This window comes from Beta vulgaris, chromosome 9 (genome assembly GCF_026745355.1).
Source record: "Beta vulgaris subsp. vulgaris cultivar EL10 chromosome 9, EL10.2, whole genome shotgun sequence".
In the NCBI taxonomy this organism is placed as follows: domain Eukaryota; kingdom Viridiplantae; phylum Streptophyta; class Magnoliopsida; order Caryophyllales; family Amaranthaceae; genus Beta; species Beta vulgaris.
The window spans coordinates 51,565,806-51,579,396 of record NC_079210.1 but is presented as its reverse complement, the minus strand read 5'-3'; the positions used below and the strand labels follow the sequence as shown (position 1 = coordinate 51,579,396).

The following is a 13,591-nucleotide window of genomic DNA, read 5'->3' as shown; positions in this document are numbered from 1 at the left end:
CAACTCAAACTAAAGAGTAAAGGCTCTTGCCTCTTTGTAAGAGTATGTACAATGGGGCTCTCCAACTAGCTCTCCAAGGAGAGAGAAAATGGAGAGCCACCTCTTACCCCACAATGGGGCTCTTGGGTGTGTCTTGGGTGTCTTTCCATGGAGACACTTTGCCAAAGGGCTATTGGGGGAGATACCATTTGGGTTGATGAAGAGATGACTCTCCAATGTGTGGGACCCACTTTTTATTGTAATTACTTCAATTCTTTTTTCTTCGTGCAACCATTTAATGATCTTTTCTATAAAAATTAAAAAAAAGATGGTAATAATTATTATGCCAACAAGTATAATTTTCCTTTATCTATAAAATGAGCCTAATATTGGATATTTAAAAATTAGTTTTTCATGTTGTAGGTTAATTCTTCATTCCATGCCAAATTTATGAAAATTAAATATTAGCACTCATAATTATATTGTTTTTTAAAAATTCTACTTTGCTTAAATTATGAAAAAGATTAATTTGTAATTATATTTAATTTACATGAATAACTTAATTTATATAACTTTGATCATAATGTGAAATGAGGTTCATTTATTGACATGGGGACCACAAAATAATGAAAAGTTGAATGGAGAACTCTTTAAAGGGTTTTATGGTTGTTGGGTGTTTTTAGACATGGCTCTTGAGAGTAGCTTGAAGAGAGAAAATAGGAGAGAGAGTGTGGAGAGCTAGTTGGAGAGACATCAACCATTGTACATGCTCTAAAGTGTCTCCAACTCGAGGAACTTTACACAATCTAACAATCGATCATTAATATGGATTTGGTGACAATTCGCAACCCTTAAAGGGTTGGGATATTACAACCTGCCATGATTTTTTCTCCTCTTTTAGTACCTCTAATAATACCTGAGCACAAAAAGTTACCAATGAAGAAATGTATCTAATGAGTACAATTTCTAGAAGTAAAATTAAATGCAACAGTTAAAAATATTTATTAGAACTATCTATCTCTAATGAGTAAATAATGGAAAATGTTTGGATAATCCTTAGGGTTGCCAACCCTCTTAGGGCCTGTTCTCTTCGACATAAAACAGCTGAACTGAACTGAATTGAACTGAACTGAATTGAACTGAACTGAACTGATCTGAACTGAATTGAACTGAAATGAATAGTGATATGTGAGAGTAAAAGTATTGTCAAGAGCTGAATTGAACTGAACTGAATTGAACTGAACTGAACTGAATTGAACTGAAAATAAGCTGGGGAGAACAGACCCTAAAGACACATAGGAATAAAATATTGATATGTATGTAATAAATGAGGAGAGAAGAGATATAAAAATAATGTTTTAATGTATTCTTAACCAATGAAAATTCAACAATAAGAGGGTTGTCAATCCTTAGGGTCACTCAATCAATGTCCGTAAATAATTCTCAAAATAGATCTATTATTCTCCATCACAAATTAATTGTTTTTCATTGAATAATCAGACAGAAATCCCTGTTTTTCGGGAGGCTCTGATTTAATTGCAATTCAAAGTGAAAGATTAATCTTGTCTTTCTCAACCTGCACTATCTTCTATAAAAACGAATCTATGCTTTCTCCCACTTTGCTCATTTTTTTCGTGTCTCTCTCCTTCTAGATATGCAAGCTTTGAATGAATTTATGAAGTCCAACCAAATAATTACTTTATTTATTAAGTATACTACTCCTTCCGATTCATAATATAGAGTAGTCCCTCTATTTCAAAATATAAGGCATTCACGCTTTACGAAAATTTGCTTTGATCATAAATATTTCTCAAATACGATAAATAAAAATTATAAAAATGATACCGTTGGATTCGTTTTGAAAAATAATATAATAATATTATTTTTTAAAATTTTCTATCAACATAAATTGAGAGTATTAACGGTCAAAGTTCAACCTCAAACATCGTGTGTGCCTTATATTATGAAACGGAGGGATTATTTGTTTTTTTATACGGTCTTCAAGACGTAATTTAAACCTTTAATATCTTCAATTACGAATTAATAAAAAATATAAAAAGTTGATTTTATGAAAGTACACGTTGAAATATAGCTAACAAGATCACACATAAGTAAGGTTTTCTTATATTATAATGACAATATTTGGTCAAAAATTTTAAAATTTGATCAACAAAAAATGGAGTTGATATTATGAGACGGAGGGAGTACGATTATGATCTCAAATAGGTTTTTAATTTTTTTTCAGTACTTTACATGTAAAGCTAATTTCTGGTATCTAAAAAAGGCACGCGTTAATTTTTTTTTTTTTTGTGTCTTAAGAAAAGTGAATGAGCTTTTTGCATTTTTATGAGAAAAGTCCAACAATTTGAGTAATATTCAAGTAATTTAGATCATGACAAAATGAGTTGTTGATGAGTTTGTGCTCTATTAATTTATTCCCATCAATTTATTTGGCTGAAAATAACAAAAAGTGAAAAAAGGGTCCCAAAAAGACAAAATTGGTTCGTCAGAATTTGGCATTTTGGTCTAATTTGGCTGTTTGTTTTTTTATAAAGAACGTATTTTTTGGGTTGGTAAGTTTTCCAAAATTCAAGGATAAATAAAAACTTGAGTTTTGGGAGTCTCGTTGACATAGGAGAAAACAAAGAAAGAGAGAAAAAAAAAATGGGTTCTTTTGGGAAACTAAAACTAGCAAGGAGGGCATTGGAGACTGAATCACCAGTTATGGTTCAGGTAAAATTATAAAGTTTTGATTTTTCTTAATTTTTCCTTGTTATAATGTTTTATATTATTTTTTACATTCTCAAACAATGCAAAATATGAAATGGGTTTTTCTTATCATCTCAAAAGGTATAAACTTTCTATAATTTGAAGATTATATGCTATTATTACTCCATATGATTTTGGTTTAAGTTCTTTTTGGTGAGATAAGTGAACTTTTTATTGTCTGAAAATTTTGCAGATACAAGAATTATACAGGGCTACCAAAGATGCTGTGTCTTTGGCTCAGGTTTGATTCAAACTCATGAAAGTGTCAATTTTTGTATTTGAATCATGTGATCATTCAATTGATTTGATGTGGGTTGTTTTATTTTTTTTTTACCCAATTTTACTTCTACAGAATTTTCTTTTTGTTATTGAAATTTGCCCAAATTTGAACCTTGACTTTGACTTGGACTTGGTGATGGTTGATTTGAGTCATTTAAGAATTTATGAATACAATACTATTCTTTTGTCCACAAAATTCTGTGTGCAACGCTGATAGAATATTTTTCAGTTTCTGGAACACTATGATAGGGATGTGCAAAGTTTTTATTTAGATAGTTGATTGCTGGTGTAAAATTTGGAAGAACTTTTCTGATTTCGTGGATCATCTGTGGAGAATTTATTGTCCATTTCAGGCTGCGTTCATTTCACCTGAAAAAACCCTTATAAGAACGAAGTTTGTTGAATTATGTTGTTTCGGAGATATGGATAAACTATGTTATGCCCTTGTACTTGATGGTATCCATTGAAACTATTGCACGAATTTTGATTTCTATTAATGGGTGGCTGGATCACGGATGATGGATATAACGCATTGTGTTAAATTGCTTTGTAAGTAAGTTCCAAAGTCATGAATGCTTGAGGTCGGTGAGGAAGAGGAAGGATCTAGACTGAATAATTAAACCATAGGAACAAATCAATCTGCAGAAATTTTTTCAGGTGAAAAGTGCTTACGGAATAATATTAAAGCTGATTGAAAGCATGTGGACGGGGAAGATATTACATAGATGGGCTGCTATGACTTGTAAAAGTAAAACCTTTTTTTTAGCCCTTTTATAGCGTGTATTCTTTAGAGATCAATGATAGTTTGAGACTGGTATTGCATCTAATCATGAGCTTGTTAACCATGTTAAAAGTGGTTGCCGCAGTCAAGAAACTGTTGCTGGACGAGCTTAGTTCATATCAATTTGCATGAAGTACAGAATGTGCTAGAAAAAAAGTTCCTAAGATCAAGTACCATCCTGAATTTACATCCTGATTCTTTTTTGAGATTTGTGCGTCTGTCTTGCCCAGCAACTAGGCAGCTGGCTGTTCAGGAGACTCAACTCGTCGCAATCTCCCTTTTTCTCTTTTTTTTTTTTGGGGGGGGGGGGAGGGTTCAGGTGGGTGATGCCTTTATGTATCTCTTCTGGAGTTAGAGTTGGTCCTTCATATATGTTTTGTAGACTCAATTCATGGAGGACTTCAGTGCTGACATCCCTCACATTGTAATTTTTTTGTATAGGGCGTAGTATATTGGCAGCCACCAAAACAAGCACTGAACAAAGTGAAAGAGCTCGTCTGTGAGCCTAAAATTAGTCGGTATGGTGCAGATGAAGGTATTCCTGAGCTAAGAGACGCTCTGATGCAAAAGGTAAGAATATTAATCTCAAGGTCTATAAAATAAATGGCCGATCCTTGCATGAACTGACTGGTGCTCTGAATCGTATGGTGCTTACCTAGAGTTAGTGTCTGCAAATATGTTTGTCTTACATTTAACAAATATATTCTTGTCGCCTAAGCTTCCTTAATCTGCTGATGTTGCTTGACTGTTCTCATGCTTCGTAAATTAGATTCTCTTGAAGCTGATGAAGAGTTTGGATGAGTAATACATAGCTGAAAGGGATTTCGAACTGTGACTGTAGTCAGCTTGGTTAAGTTGCTGACATGTATATAACCATCATGGTCCGTGTCTCTGGTGGAAACTTCTTTCAGTTGTCGAGGCCCTAGCTGGCCTTGTATTGTGCTGGTTATCAAAGTTAGGCTTCTAGTTTCTTGTTTGTATCCTCATAGAATAAGAACTTCAAATATTGGTCTATATGGGATCTTCGGTCCCTTATGCTTCTACTTCTAAGCATGCTGGCTATAGATCTGTATCAGTATATTTGGTATACAAGGGATCTATCATCTAGTTCTGGATTGAGATTTTCTTTTTCTCGTTTCCTGCCCTTCCGGGTTGTGTATGTGTTATAACTACATCTGTTTGGCTTGTTTATGCTGTCGAGTTATTGCATTATCAGGCGAATCATCCTTCATCATTATGTTATCAAATTCTAGATCATCTTACTTGCCGCTGTTACTGAGATTGTGTATAAATAGGTTTGGACCATAAATCCAATTTGCAGCTTGTTTCTTCTCTAGAGTTTAACACAAGCTATTCTGGGGTCCTCTCTGTTGCAGTTGCAAAGGGAGAACAAGTTGAACAAATCAAAGATCATGGTCACAGCTGGTGCAAATCAGGTTAGTAGGAATTTGTTTTGAATCTCCTGAGATATAGGCTCCGTTTGATAGGGCGTAAAACATTTTCAGTGTAAAATGATTTTCATGGAAAACAATTTACAATGGAAAACACAATTCCAAAATTAGTTTTCCGTTGTTTGGTTCGATGTAAGAAAAATGATGAAATGAAAGGGAAAGTAAGGAGGTAGTGAGAGGAGTGTACAAGAGAGATAAGGAAAATAGTTTTCCCTTCATTTTGAAAGGAAAATGGTTTTCCATCATTGGGAGAGTAATTTTACCCCAAGGGAAAATAGTTTTACACTCTTTTGTCAACTAAACAATGTAAAACTGAAAATAGAGGAAAACAATTTTCCGGAAAAACGTTTTACGCCCTACCATACGGAGCCATAGTGTGTGATCTATATAGCTCACTAATAGATGCACATTTTTATGAGTGTAACTTTTCATCTAGTTTTCATTAATCACTTTCCCTTCTCTAATTCTAATGAAAGATTATCTTGAAAATATCCAGAATTTATGTTGTTAATTGGTTCATATTCTTGGGTTTGGATTACTTATTACCCCTTGAGCTCCTCTTGGCTCGAACTAGTCAACTGTGGCCGTGAGTTAGTCTAGTTGAGCTCACCTATGCAATTCAAAATTCGATTCAATTATTTATATATTCGTATAGGAAAGTAGAATAACTATATAAGATTGAAACTCCAAGTATAACTAGCACAACATTATCAACATAAGCACTTAAAATGTTCTAAAATACCTTGTTGTCTGTTCAATCAACAAGTCTTTGGTAGATTGTGAAAATTATTGGATTTCCATTATCTAATTGCAAATGCAAGAAGACATTATAGGTGTTAATGAATCAGGCTATCTTGGAGCTACTTGATACCAACTCAATTTGAATACTAGAGCCCAAGTTGGTCAATCTGGATTAGAATTGGGGTTGAGCAGACCTGAATTCGCACACAAGTTGGCTCGTTACTGTCGCCAAATTTAAGTGTGGTCCGGTACTGGTTACAACTTCACTTCCAGATTTCAGATGTAAAGCTACTGTCATCGTGACTCGATATGCTTAAGATCACTGAATTGATGTATTTAATAAGTGAAAGTTCTGAGCATATGTTTGCTGCATCTTGATGATTTATCTCAATCTTGTAATTCCAGGCGTTTGTGAATCTTGTTCTTGCACTATGTGATGCTGGGGATTCTGTGGTCATGTTCGCACCATATTACTTCAATGCATACATGTCCTTTCAAATGACTGGTGTTAGTAACATACTAGTTGGTCCTGGTGATCCAGAGACTCTGTATCCTGATGCAGGTGAGAAGCCTCATCAATTGTCAATGACATGCATGTAGTCGTCCAGCTCAGACTATACTTATCTATTGAATTTATAATTACTGCATTTGACGTTGTTCTTCTGTAAAGCTAGTGTTCTGAACTTCTGATTTTTGCACTAACCGACAAAGTCCTATTGTTGATGCCTTGATGGGCAATGGAGTTATTCAGGTGTTGTTACATGTCCGTATGTCTGATAAATGTAATTGCTGGCAAAATCTATCAATTAGATGCAAGGATCTTTCTTGTAGATTTATTCTCACTCTTGTGAATCGGACCTCCCAGAGATGTTATCTTAGCCCTCTCAGTTAATAGTAGATACTGATTTCCAATTGCCAATGTTTTTCCTGTCTTTGGGGTAGGGTTCTCTCTTTCTTTCTTGTGCGTCTACAGTAATTCTTCTTTTCTTGGGGGGGGTGCCAAGAGTTGAAATTCCTTTTAAAATGCAACACATACTATAAAAAGGTTGAGATGATGGGGTACGGTAAAAAACTGGTGAGAGAGGATTTCCAGCTTGTTTCAGAAGTTTGAGGTATAAGATTCTTATGTATTCAAGCTTCGAGGCTACAGTTGGAGCTTCTGGTCTGTACCGATGCTTTTGACCTACTACAAATTTTGTACATTTGAAGTTTTCTCTTGATGATTAGGGAGTGGAGATCTCATTTCACCTGGAACTGTAACCTCAATTCCTGCCTTCTTGGTTGTGTGCTGTTCCTCTCTTTTTTTTTTTTTTTAAATGCGTATCACATTACTGCCCTGTGCATCCGTTTAAGAACGAGTTCAGTAAAGCCTAATTTCATTTGCTTGTGGTTTGTGAATGCATATATGCTTTCTTTTTCCTTCTATGATTCCTCCGCCAATTCCTAAACGCAGCAGCCATTGACTTCCTCAAATCTAACTTCTCAAAAGTATTTATTCTTAGTTACGTATATTATTTTGGTACTTCTGAGGTGCTTAGTAATAACAATCACTGAATTTGCAACAATACTCAGGATTTTCCTGAATCTACATCTGATGTGGAAACTATTATGGAAGATAAAATATTATGCAAAACATTAGGGAGGAATAGATCAAATCCCTAATGGGGGTGATAGGTTCTCTTATCCCATCCTAAAGTAAAGATTCCATCGCTCTTTCCTCTATCTTTCTCTGAGGCTGTGACCTAGTCTTAACAACCATCTTCCATCCACACCAAACACCCCCTTCTTTTAGTCTTTATATGTTCCTCACTTCCTCTCTTACCCCTGTAATTGAATATTCCCCTTTATTTATATCCTTGGATCCAAGCTTTGCCTTAGGAGAACTTTTCTCTGTGTGTGTGTGGTGTGTGTGGGGTCTCTGGACAACACAAAGTAGAAAGAATGACAAATATTTAGGGGATGGAGGAGAAACGTTTACCATTAGTCTATTATTAGAACCCAATGTTGGGTATATGGTAGTATATGGAACTCATGGAGGTGTATGGGTGTGGAGATGAGGTTGCGTAAAGAGAAAACGTCATATTGGGCATAAGGCGAACTTTGAATGGACATATCTTTCAATCTATAAATGATTTTGAGGTGATTCAAAGTGGAGGTGATAGCTTGTTCCGAGAGCTTTCCAACGATAGGTCATATGCCCAATTCCGCTGAGAAACGAAGAAGTTATGGCTGTTTTACGTTTCGCCCAATCGGATCGGGCGCGCAACGATTTCAGCCCAGCGTGTTTTATGCTTCGCCCGATGGCATCGGGCCACTTTGCCCGATCGGGCGGGACACCGTATTACGACTCGGGCGTGTCTTCGCCCGATCGGGCCCGGGAGCAACTTGGCGTAGGATTTAAGCGCCCGATCGGGCGGGTCTCGCCCGACCTGATCGGCCGGGCTTATTTTCACGCGGGATGGTTCCGAAAACGCGTTTTCCTTAGTGGGGGTATATATAGGTGCCCTAATTACGAGATTAATGTATTCTTCATCTTTTAAACACATTAGAGAGAGAAAAAGCTATAGAGAGAGTTCTTGAGCGCTTTTTTGTAATCTTTCTTGAATATTCATCGATTCCTAGTGCATATTCGTGGTTTTTCTCCCAGCTCTTGGGTTTCCACGTAAAATTTCTGGTGTGTTCTTTCCTGCTTTATTATTTGATATTCTATTATTGTTTGATATTATTTCTAGATTGATAGTCAATAGAACTTACAAGTGGTATCAAGAGCTAGGTTTGATTATTGTCTAGATCTAGAATAATTAACAATGGAGGATTCAAAGATTAGAATTGAGAAGTTTGATGGGACAGATTTTGGATATTGGAAGATGCAAATAGAAGACATCTTATATCAGAAAAATCTGTATCAACCTTTGTCTGAAAAGCCTGCTGAGATGGAGGAGGCTAAGTGGAAAGTACTGGACATACAAGCACTAGCGGTGGTGCGTTTGACATTGGCTCGGACTGTGGCGTTCAATGTCAAGGATATCAAAACAACGGCTGGATTGATCAAAGCACTGTCAGATATGTATGAAAAGCCCTCTGCAATGAATAAGGTATATCTGATGCGCCGTTTGTTTGGTTTAGAGATGAATAATGGTAGTTCTGCTGCTGAACATATTAATGAATTTAATTCATTAATAAGTCAGTTATCTTCGGTTAATATTGCCTTTGAGGATGAAGTGAAAGCCCTAATTTTGTTGTCCTTTACCTACTGCTTGGGAAACTGTTGTAACTGCTGTTAGTAATTCCTCTGGTAAAGAGAAATTGGTTTATGATGTTGTCCGTGATCTGATTTTGAGTGAGAGCATTCGAAGGAAGGAGAGTGGAGAATCATCTGGAGCATACAGTGCAGAAGGTAGAGGGAGGGGAAAAGGGAGGAACTTTCAGGGAAAATCGGAGTCAAAGGGGACCGGGGTAAGTCAAAGGGCAGAGGTAGTGTTACTTGGTGGGGGTGTGGTAATGAAGGACATTTAAAGAGAGATTGTCCTAGGAAAGAGAATGGGAAAAGGAAGAAGAAGGTTCAAGAAAGTGATGATGAAGAAGAGCATCAACTAACTTGATTTCGGAGTACGATTCTGATGCTTTGATGGTAAGCATGGATGATCAGGAAGAGTTGGTTGGGTGCTCGGGATCATGGGTCTTGGATTCGGGTTCTTCTCATCATTCCTCACCATGCAAGGAGTTGTTTCGGAATTTCAAACCTGGAAAACTTAAAAAGGTCTACCTTGCGGATGGCAAGGCAGTGAAAGTCATGGGGAAAGGTGATGTGAGTGTGAAACTCACTCATGGTGGCTCGTTGGAGTTGAAGAATGTCAAGTTATCCCAAGGTTGAAGAAAAACTTGATATCGGTAGCCCAACTTGCTACATCGGGTTACAAGGTTGTGTTTGATGGTGGTTCTTGGAAAATTGTCAAGGGAGCAATGATCATAGCTCGTGGGACAAGGACTGGAACACTTTACACCATGGGGAGCATAGTGAAGGGGCCCGGGATTGGGATGAGAACTTCATGTAAGGTGTCGTTTGGTCGGAAAACTATCGATAGGGGGCCAAGGGATGAGAACCGTGGTGAAGCGGTATCCCGGTGGCAAATTGACCGGTAAGCGCACAAGGTGAAGGACGGCACACAAGCATGTTGTGCCGGAAATCCTAAGTGGAACAAAGGGTGTATTGTTCGAGTGGGAGCAATGTGAGTTTGTTTTTAGAACAATGAGAAGCTTCTTTGGCTTAGGTGGTAATTGGTTTAGTGAAGTTTGATGAGAATTCAATGTACTTCTTTGGTTGGAGAGGAAGTGGTTATCTTCTTTAGTTGTAGAGGAAGGGATCTTCATTTGGTTGTACTTGTCTCTAAGGTGATCCGACCTCCGGGGTAGGAGGGTGTGTAGGTTCATGGAGTGATGGTGCAATGATTTGGAGTTTAGTCATTAAGAATCAAAGTCGGTGTAGATTTTGATGTCTTTGAATTGGAGTTGGTGCAAACTTCAATGTTATTTTCCTTGGTGTAGAGGAGATGTGTTGTCATGGGATGCTTAAGGTATGACATGGTTTGGACACGACTCGAGATTGCTTTTGCAGTGGGAGTTGTGTGTAGGAGTTGAGATGAATGAGAGGATGATGAAGGTATGAAGTTTTTTTCACTTACACCTATCTCCAAGTGGGAGATTGTTGGGTATATGGTAGTATATGGAACTCATGGAGGTGTATGGGTGTGGAGATGAGGTTGCGTAAAGAGAAAACGTCATATTGGGCATAAGGCGAACTTTGAATGGACATATCTTTCAATCTATAAATGATTTTGAGGTGATTCAAAGTGGAGGTGATAGCTTGTTCCGAGAGCTTTCCAACGATAGGTCATATGCCCAATTCCGCTGAGAAACGAAGAAGTTATGGCTGTTTTACGTTTCGCCCGATCGGATCGGGCGAGGAAGCCCGATCGGGCGCGCAACGATTTCAGCCCAGCGTGTTTTATGCTTCGCCCGATGGCATCGGGCCACTTTGCCCGATCGGGCGGGACACCGTATTACGACTCGGGCGTGTCTTCGTCCGATCGGGCCCGGGAGCAACTTGGCGTAGGATTTAAGCGCCCAATCGGGCGGGTCTCGCCCGACCTGATCGGGCGGGGCTTATTTTCACGCGGGATGGTTCCGAAAACGCGTTTTCCTTAGTGGGGGTATTTATATAGGTGCCCTAATTACGAGATTAATGTATTTTTCATCTTTTAAACACATTAGAGAGAGAAAAAGCTACAGAGAGAGTTCTTGAGCGCTTTTTTGTAATCTTTCTTGAATATTCATCGATTCCTAGTGCATATTCGTGGTTTTTCTCCCAGTTCTTGGGTTTCCACGTAAAATTTCTGGTGTGTTCTTTCCTGCTTTATTATTTGATATTCTATTATTGTTTGATATTATTTCTAGATTGATAGTCAATAGAACTTACACCCAAATGCATTACTTTCATGATTATCTAATATGCAGAAGCATCTAGATTGGTTTTTAATTCACAAAATGGTCATTTATTTTGAGTTTGTCACATGCAACTTATGCTTAATATAACATGATGACACTGATTCATGTGATGATGAGACTGAAAAGTGAAGCAAATTACAATGTTAGTATAACGTGGGTTTGTCCTTGATGGTTCATGCATTTTTTACATATGAATGTTGCTTGTCAGACTGGCTAGAGCAGACTCTCAAGGCTAACCCACCACCAAAGGTGGTCACAGTTGTTAATCCAGGCAATCCATCGGGGACTTACGTACCAGAACCTCTCCTCAAGGTCCTACTCTTTCTCACTATACCCCCTAAATTCCCGCACATTTTTTTATGCTTTCTTATCAACAATGCTTCTGCTATGTGTCCAAATCTAAGTACAATGGTTTGGTTTGTTGAGCAGTTATTTCGGATCTTCTGATTATCTTGTCCATTTCTTTTTCCTTGAGTAGAGAATTTCTGATCTTTGTAGAGATGCTGGCTCTTGGCTCATTGTAGATAATACCTATGAGTAAGTTGTTTTTTTTTCTTTTTCTTCTCTACACAGTGATCAAACTATTTTCTTCATGCTCATTAATTGTGATATGTTCAGTAGTTAGATCATCAGTTAGCTATCAAATTAATGATTCAAAATGTATTTTGAATCTACCTACTTGCTTGCTCAGCAGCTTCTTTGTACATTTTTCTGCTTCCACTACCGTAGACGGTATCTTTATCTTACGATGATCGCAACTTGCAGATATTTCATGTATGATGGTCGGAAGCACTCATGTATAGAAGGAGATCATATAGTCAACATTTTTTCTTTCTCAAAAGCCTACGGAATGATGGGATGGCGTGTTGGATATGTAAGCAACAGATTGCCTTTCCATATTCCAAGCATGTGATAGTGTCTATTTTCTTTGTATACACAGTTTTTTTGGGCTCTAAAAGACGAGTTCTTAAACAAAACAATAGATAAAAAGGAGTTGTGCTTGAATTTTGATGCAGATAGCATATCCGGCTGGAGTAGACGGGTTCTTAGATCAGCTCCTGAAGGTGCAAGATAACATTCCAATTTGCGCTTCTATAATATCTCAACACTTGGCACTTTTCTCCATGGAGGTAGGAAGAGATTGGGTAGAGGATCAAGTTAAGGACTTAGTTAAGAATAGGGAACTTATAAAGGAGGCACTTTCTCTCTTGGGTGAGGGTGCTGTAAAAGGGGGAGAAGGGGCCATCTACCTATGGGTGAAGCTTCCTGATAAGTTCCAAGATGACTTTGAAATTGTTCGTTGGCTTGCTCGCCGACATAAATTGGTCTTGATCCCGGGAAGTGCTTGTGGATGCTCGGGACACCTCAGAATATCCTTCGGTGGTCTGCCAGAGGCTGAAACCGCGGTTGCTGCAGAGAGGCTCAAAAAGGGCTTTGAGGAACTGTTGAAAGATGGAATGGTGGAGGGATAATTGGAGGTTATTTTTTTGTTCTTTTGGGTTGTGGGGGATATACTCTAATTAATAAGCATTTGTCATTTTAGTTTCATTAGAATGAAGAAAGGCAAGTTGTTTCTATAAATGTAATGACTTGTACAGAATGATCAAATTTTCTCTCTAAAGAGTATAAAAAGTTGAGAAAATCATTGTAGCCACCATGTGGTTGGAAAACTTGAAAATAATACGAGATCATGGCGAGCTAACTGTAGTTTGCAACATTGTGTTGATGACATGTGAATGAAGGATTGTATTTTAGTTCAATTATTATGTAGATATCTAATGGGTTAACTCTAATGATTGTTATTAAGATTATTATACTAGTTCTAACATCATTGCAGAAGATGAAAGTGTTATCTAATTCTTTGTTATATTTTCTACCTCTTTCCTCTTGATCTAGGTTGTAGATCATCCAATGGACTCACTCTAATGATGACTATGTTAGAAGTTAAGGTTATTATGCTAGTTCTAACTAAGGGTGTTCATAAAAAACTGAAATCGAAAAAGCGTACCAAAATACTGAAATATCGGTCTAAATGGATGGTTATCGTAACGATAAAAAAAAGTTTCAACGATATGGTTACCGAACC

The 13,591-nt window shown here is 37.4% G+C and overlaps 1 protein-coding gene across 1 annotated transcript; it reads left to right on the top strand.

Moving 5' to 3' along the window:
- The first annotated feature begins 2,170 nt into the window (after positions 1 to 2,170).
- LOC104904632 (aromatic aminotransferase ISS1) lies at positions 2,171 to 13,212 on the top strand. The gene is made up of 9 exons (XM_019252076.3): positions 2,171 to 2,712; positions 2,942 to 2,989; positions 4,250 to 4,378; positions 5,185 to 5,244; positions 6,406 to 6,562; positions 11,714 to 11,817; positions 11,984 to 12,042; positions 12,271 to 12,379; positions 12,522 to 13,212. The coding sequence occupies exons 1-9, from the start codon at positions 2,644 to 2,646 to the stop codon at positions 12,975 to 12,977; spliced, it is 1,191 nt and encodes a 396-aa protein (XP_019107621.1). The 5' UTR covers positions 2,171 to 2,643; the 3' UTR covers positions 12,978 to 13,212.
- The last annotated feature ends 379 nt before the right edge of the window (positions 13,213 to 13,591 follow it).

What these genes read in the sequence shown, in the direction of transcription:
- LOC104904632 (XM_019252076.3), top strand. Translation starts at nt 2,644, where the DNA reads ATGGGTTCTTTTGGGAAACTAAAACTAGCAAGGAGGGCATTGGAGACT. An exon ending in GACTCTGTATCCTGATGCAG is followed by an intron (nt 6,563 to 11,713) that starts GTGAGAAGCCTC and finishes GTTGCTTGTCAG; the next exon opens with ACTGGCTAGAGCAGACTCTC. An exon ending in ATTGTAGATAATACCTATGA is followed by an intron (nt 12,043 to 12,270) that starts GTAAGTTGTTTT and finishes CGCAACTTGCAG; the next exon opens with ATATTTCATGTATGATGGTC.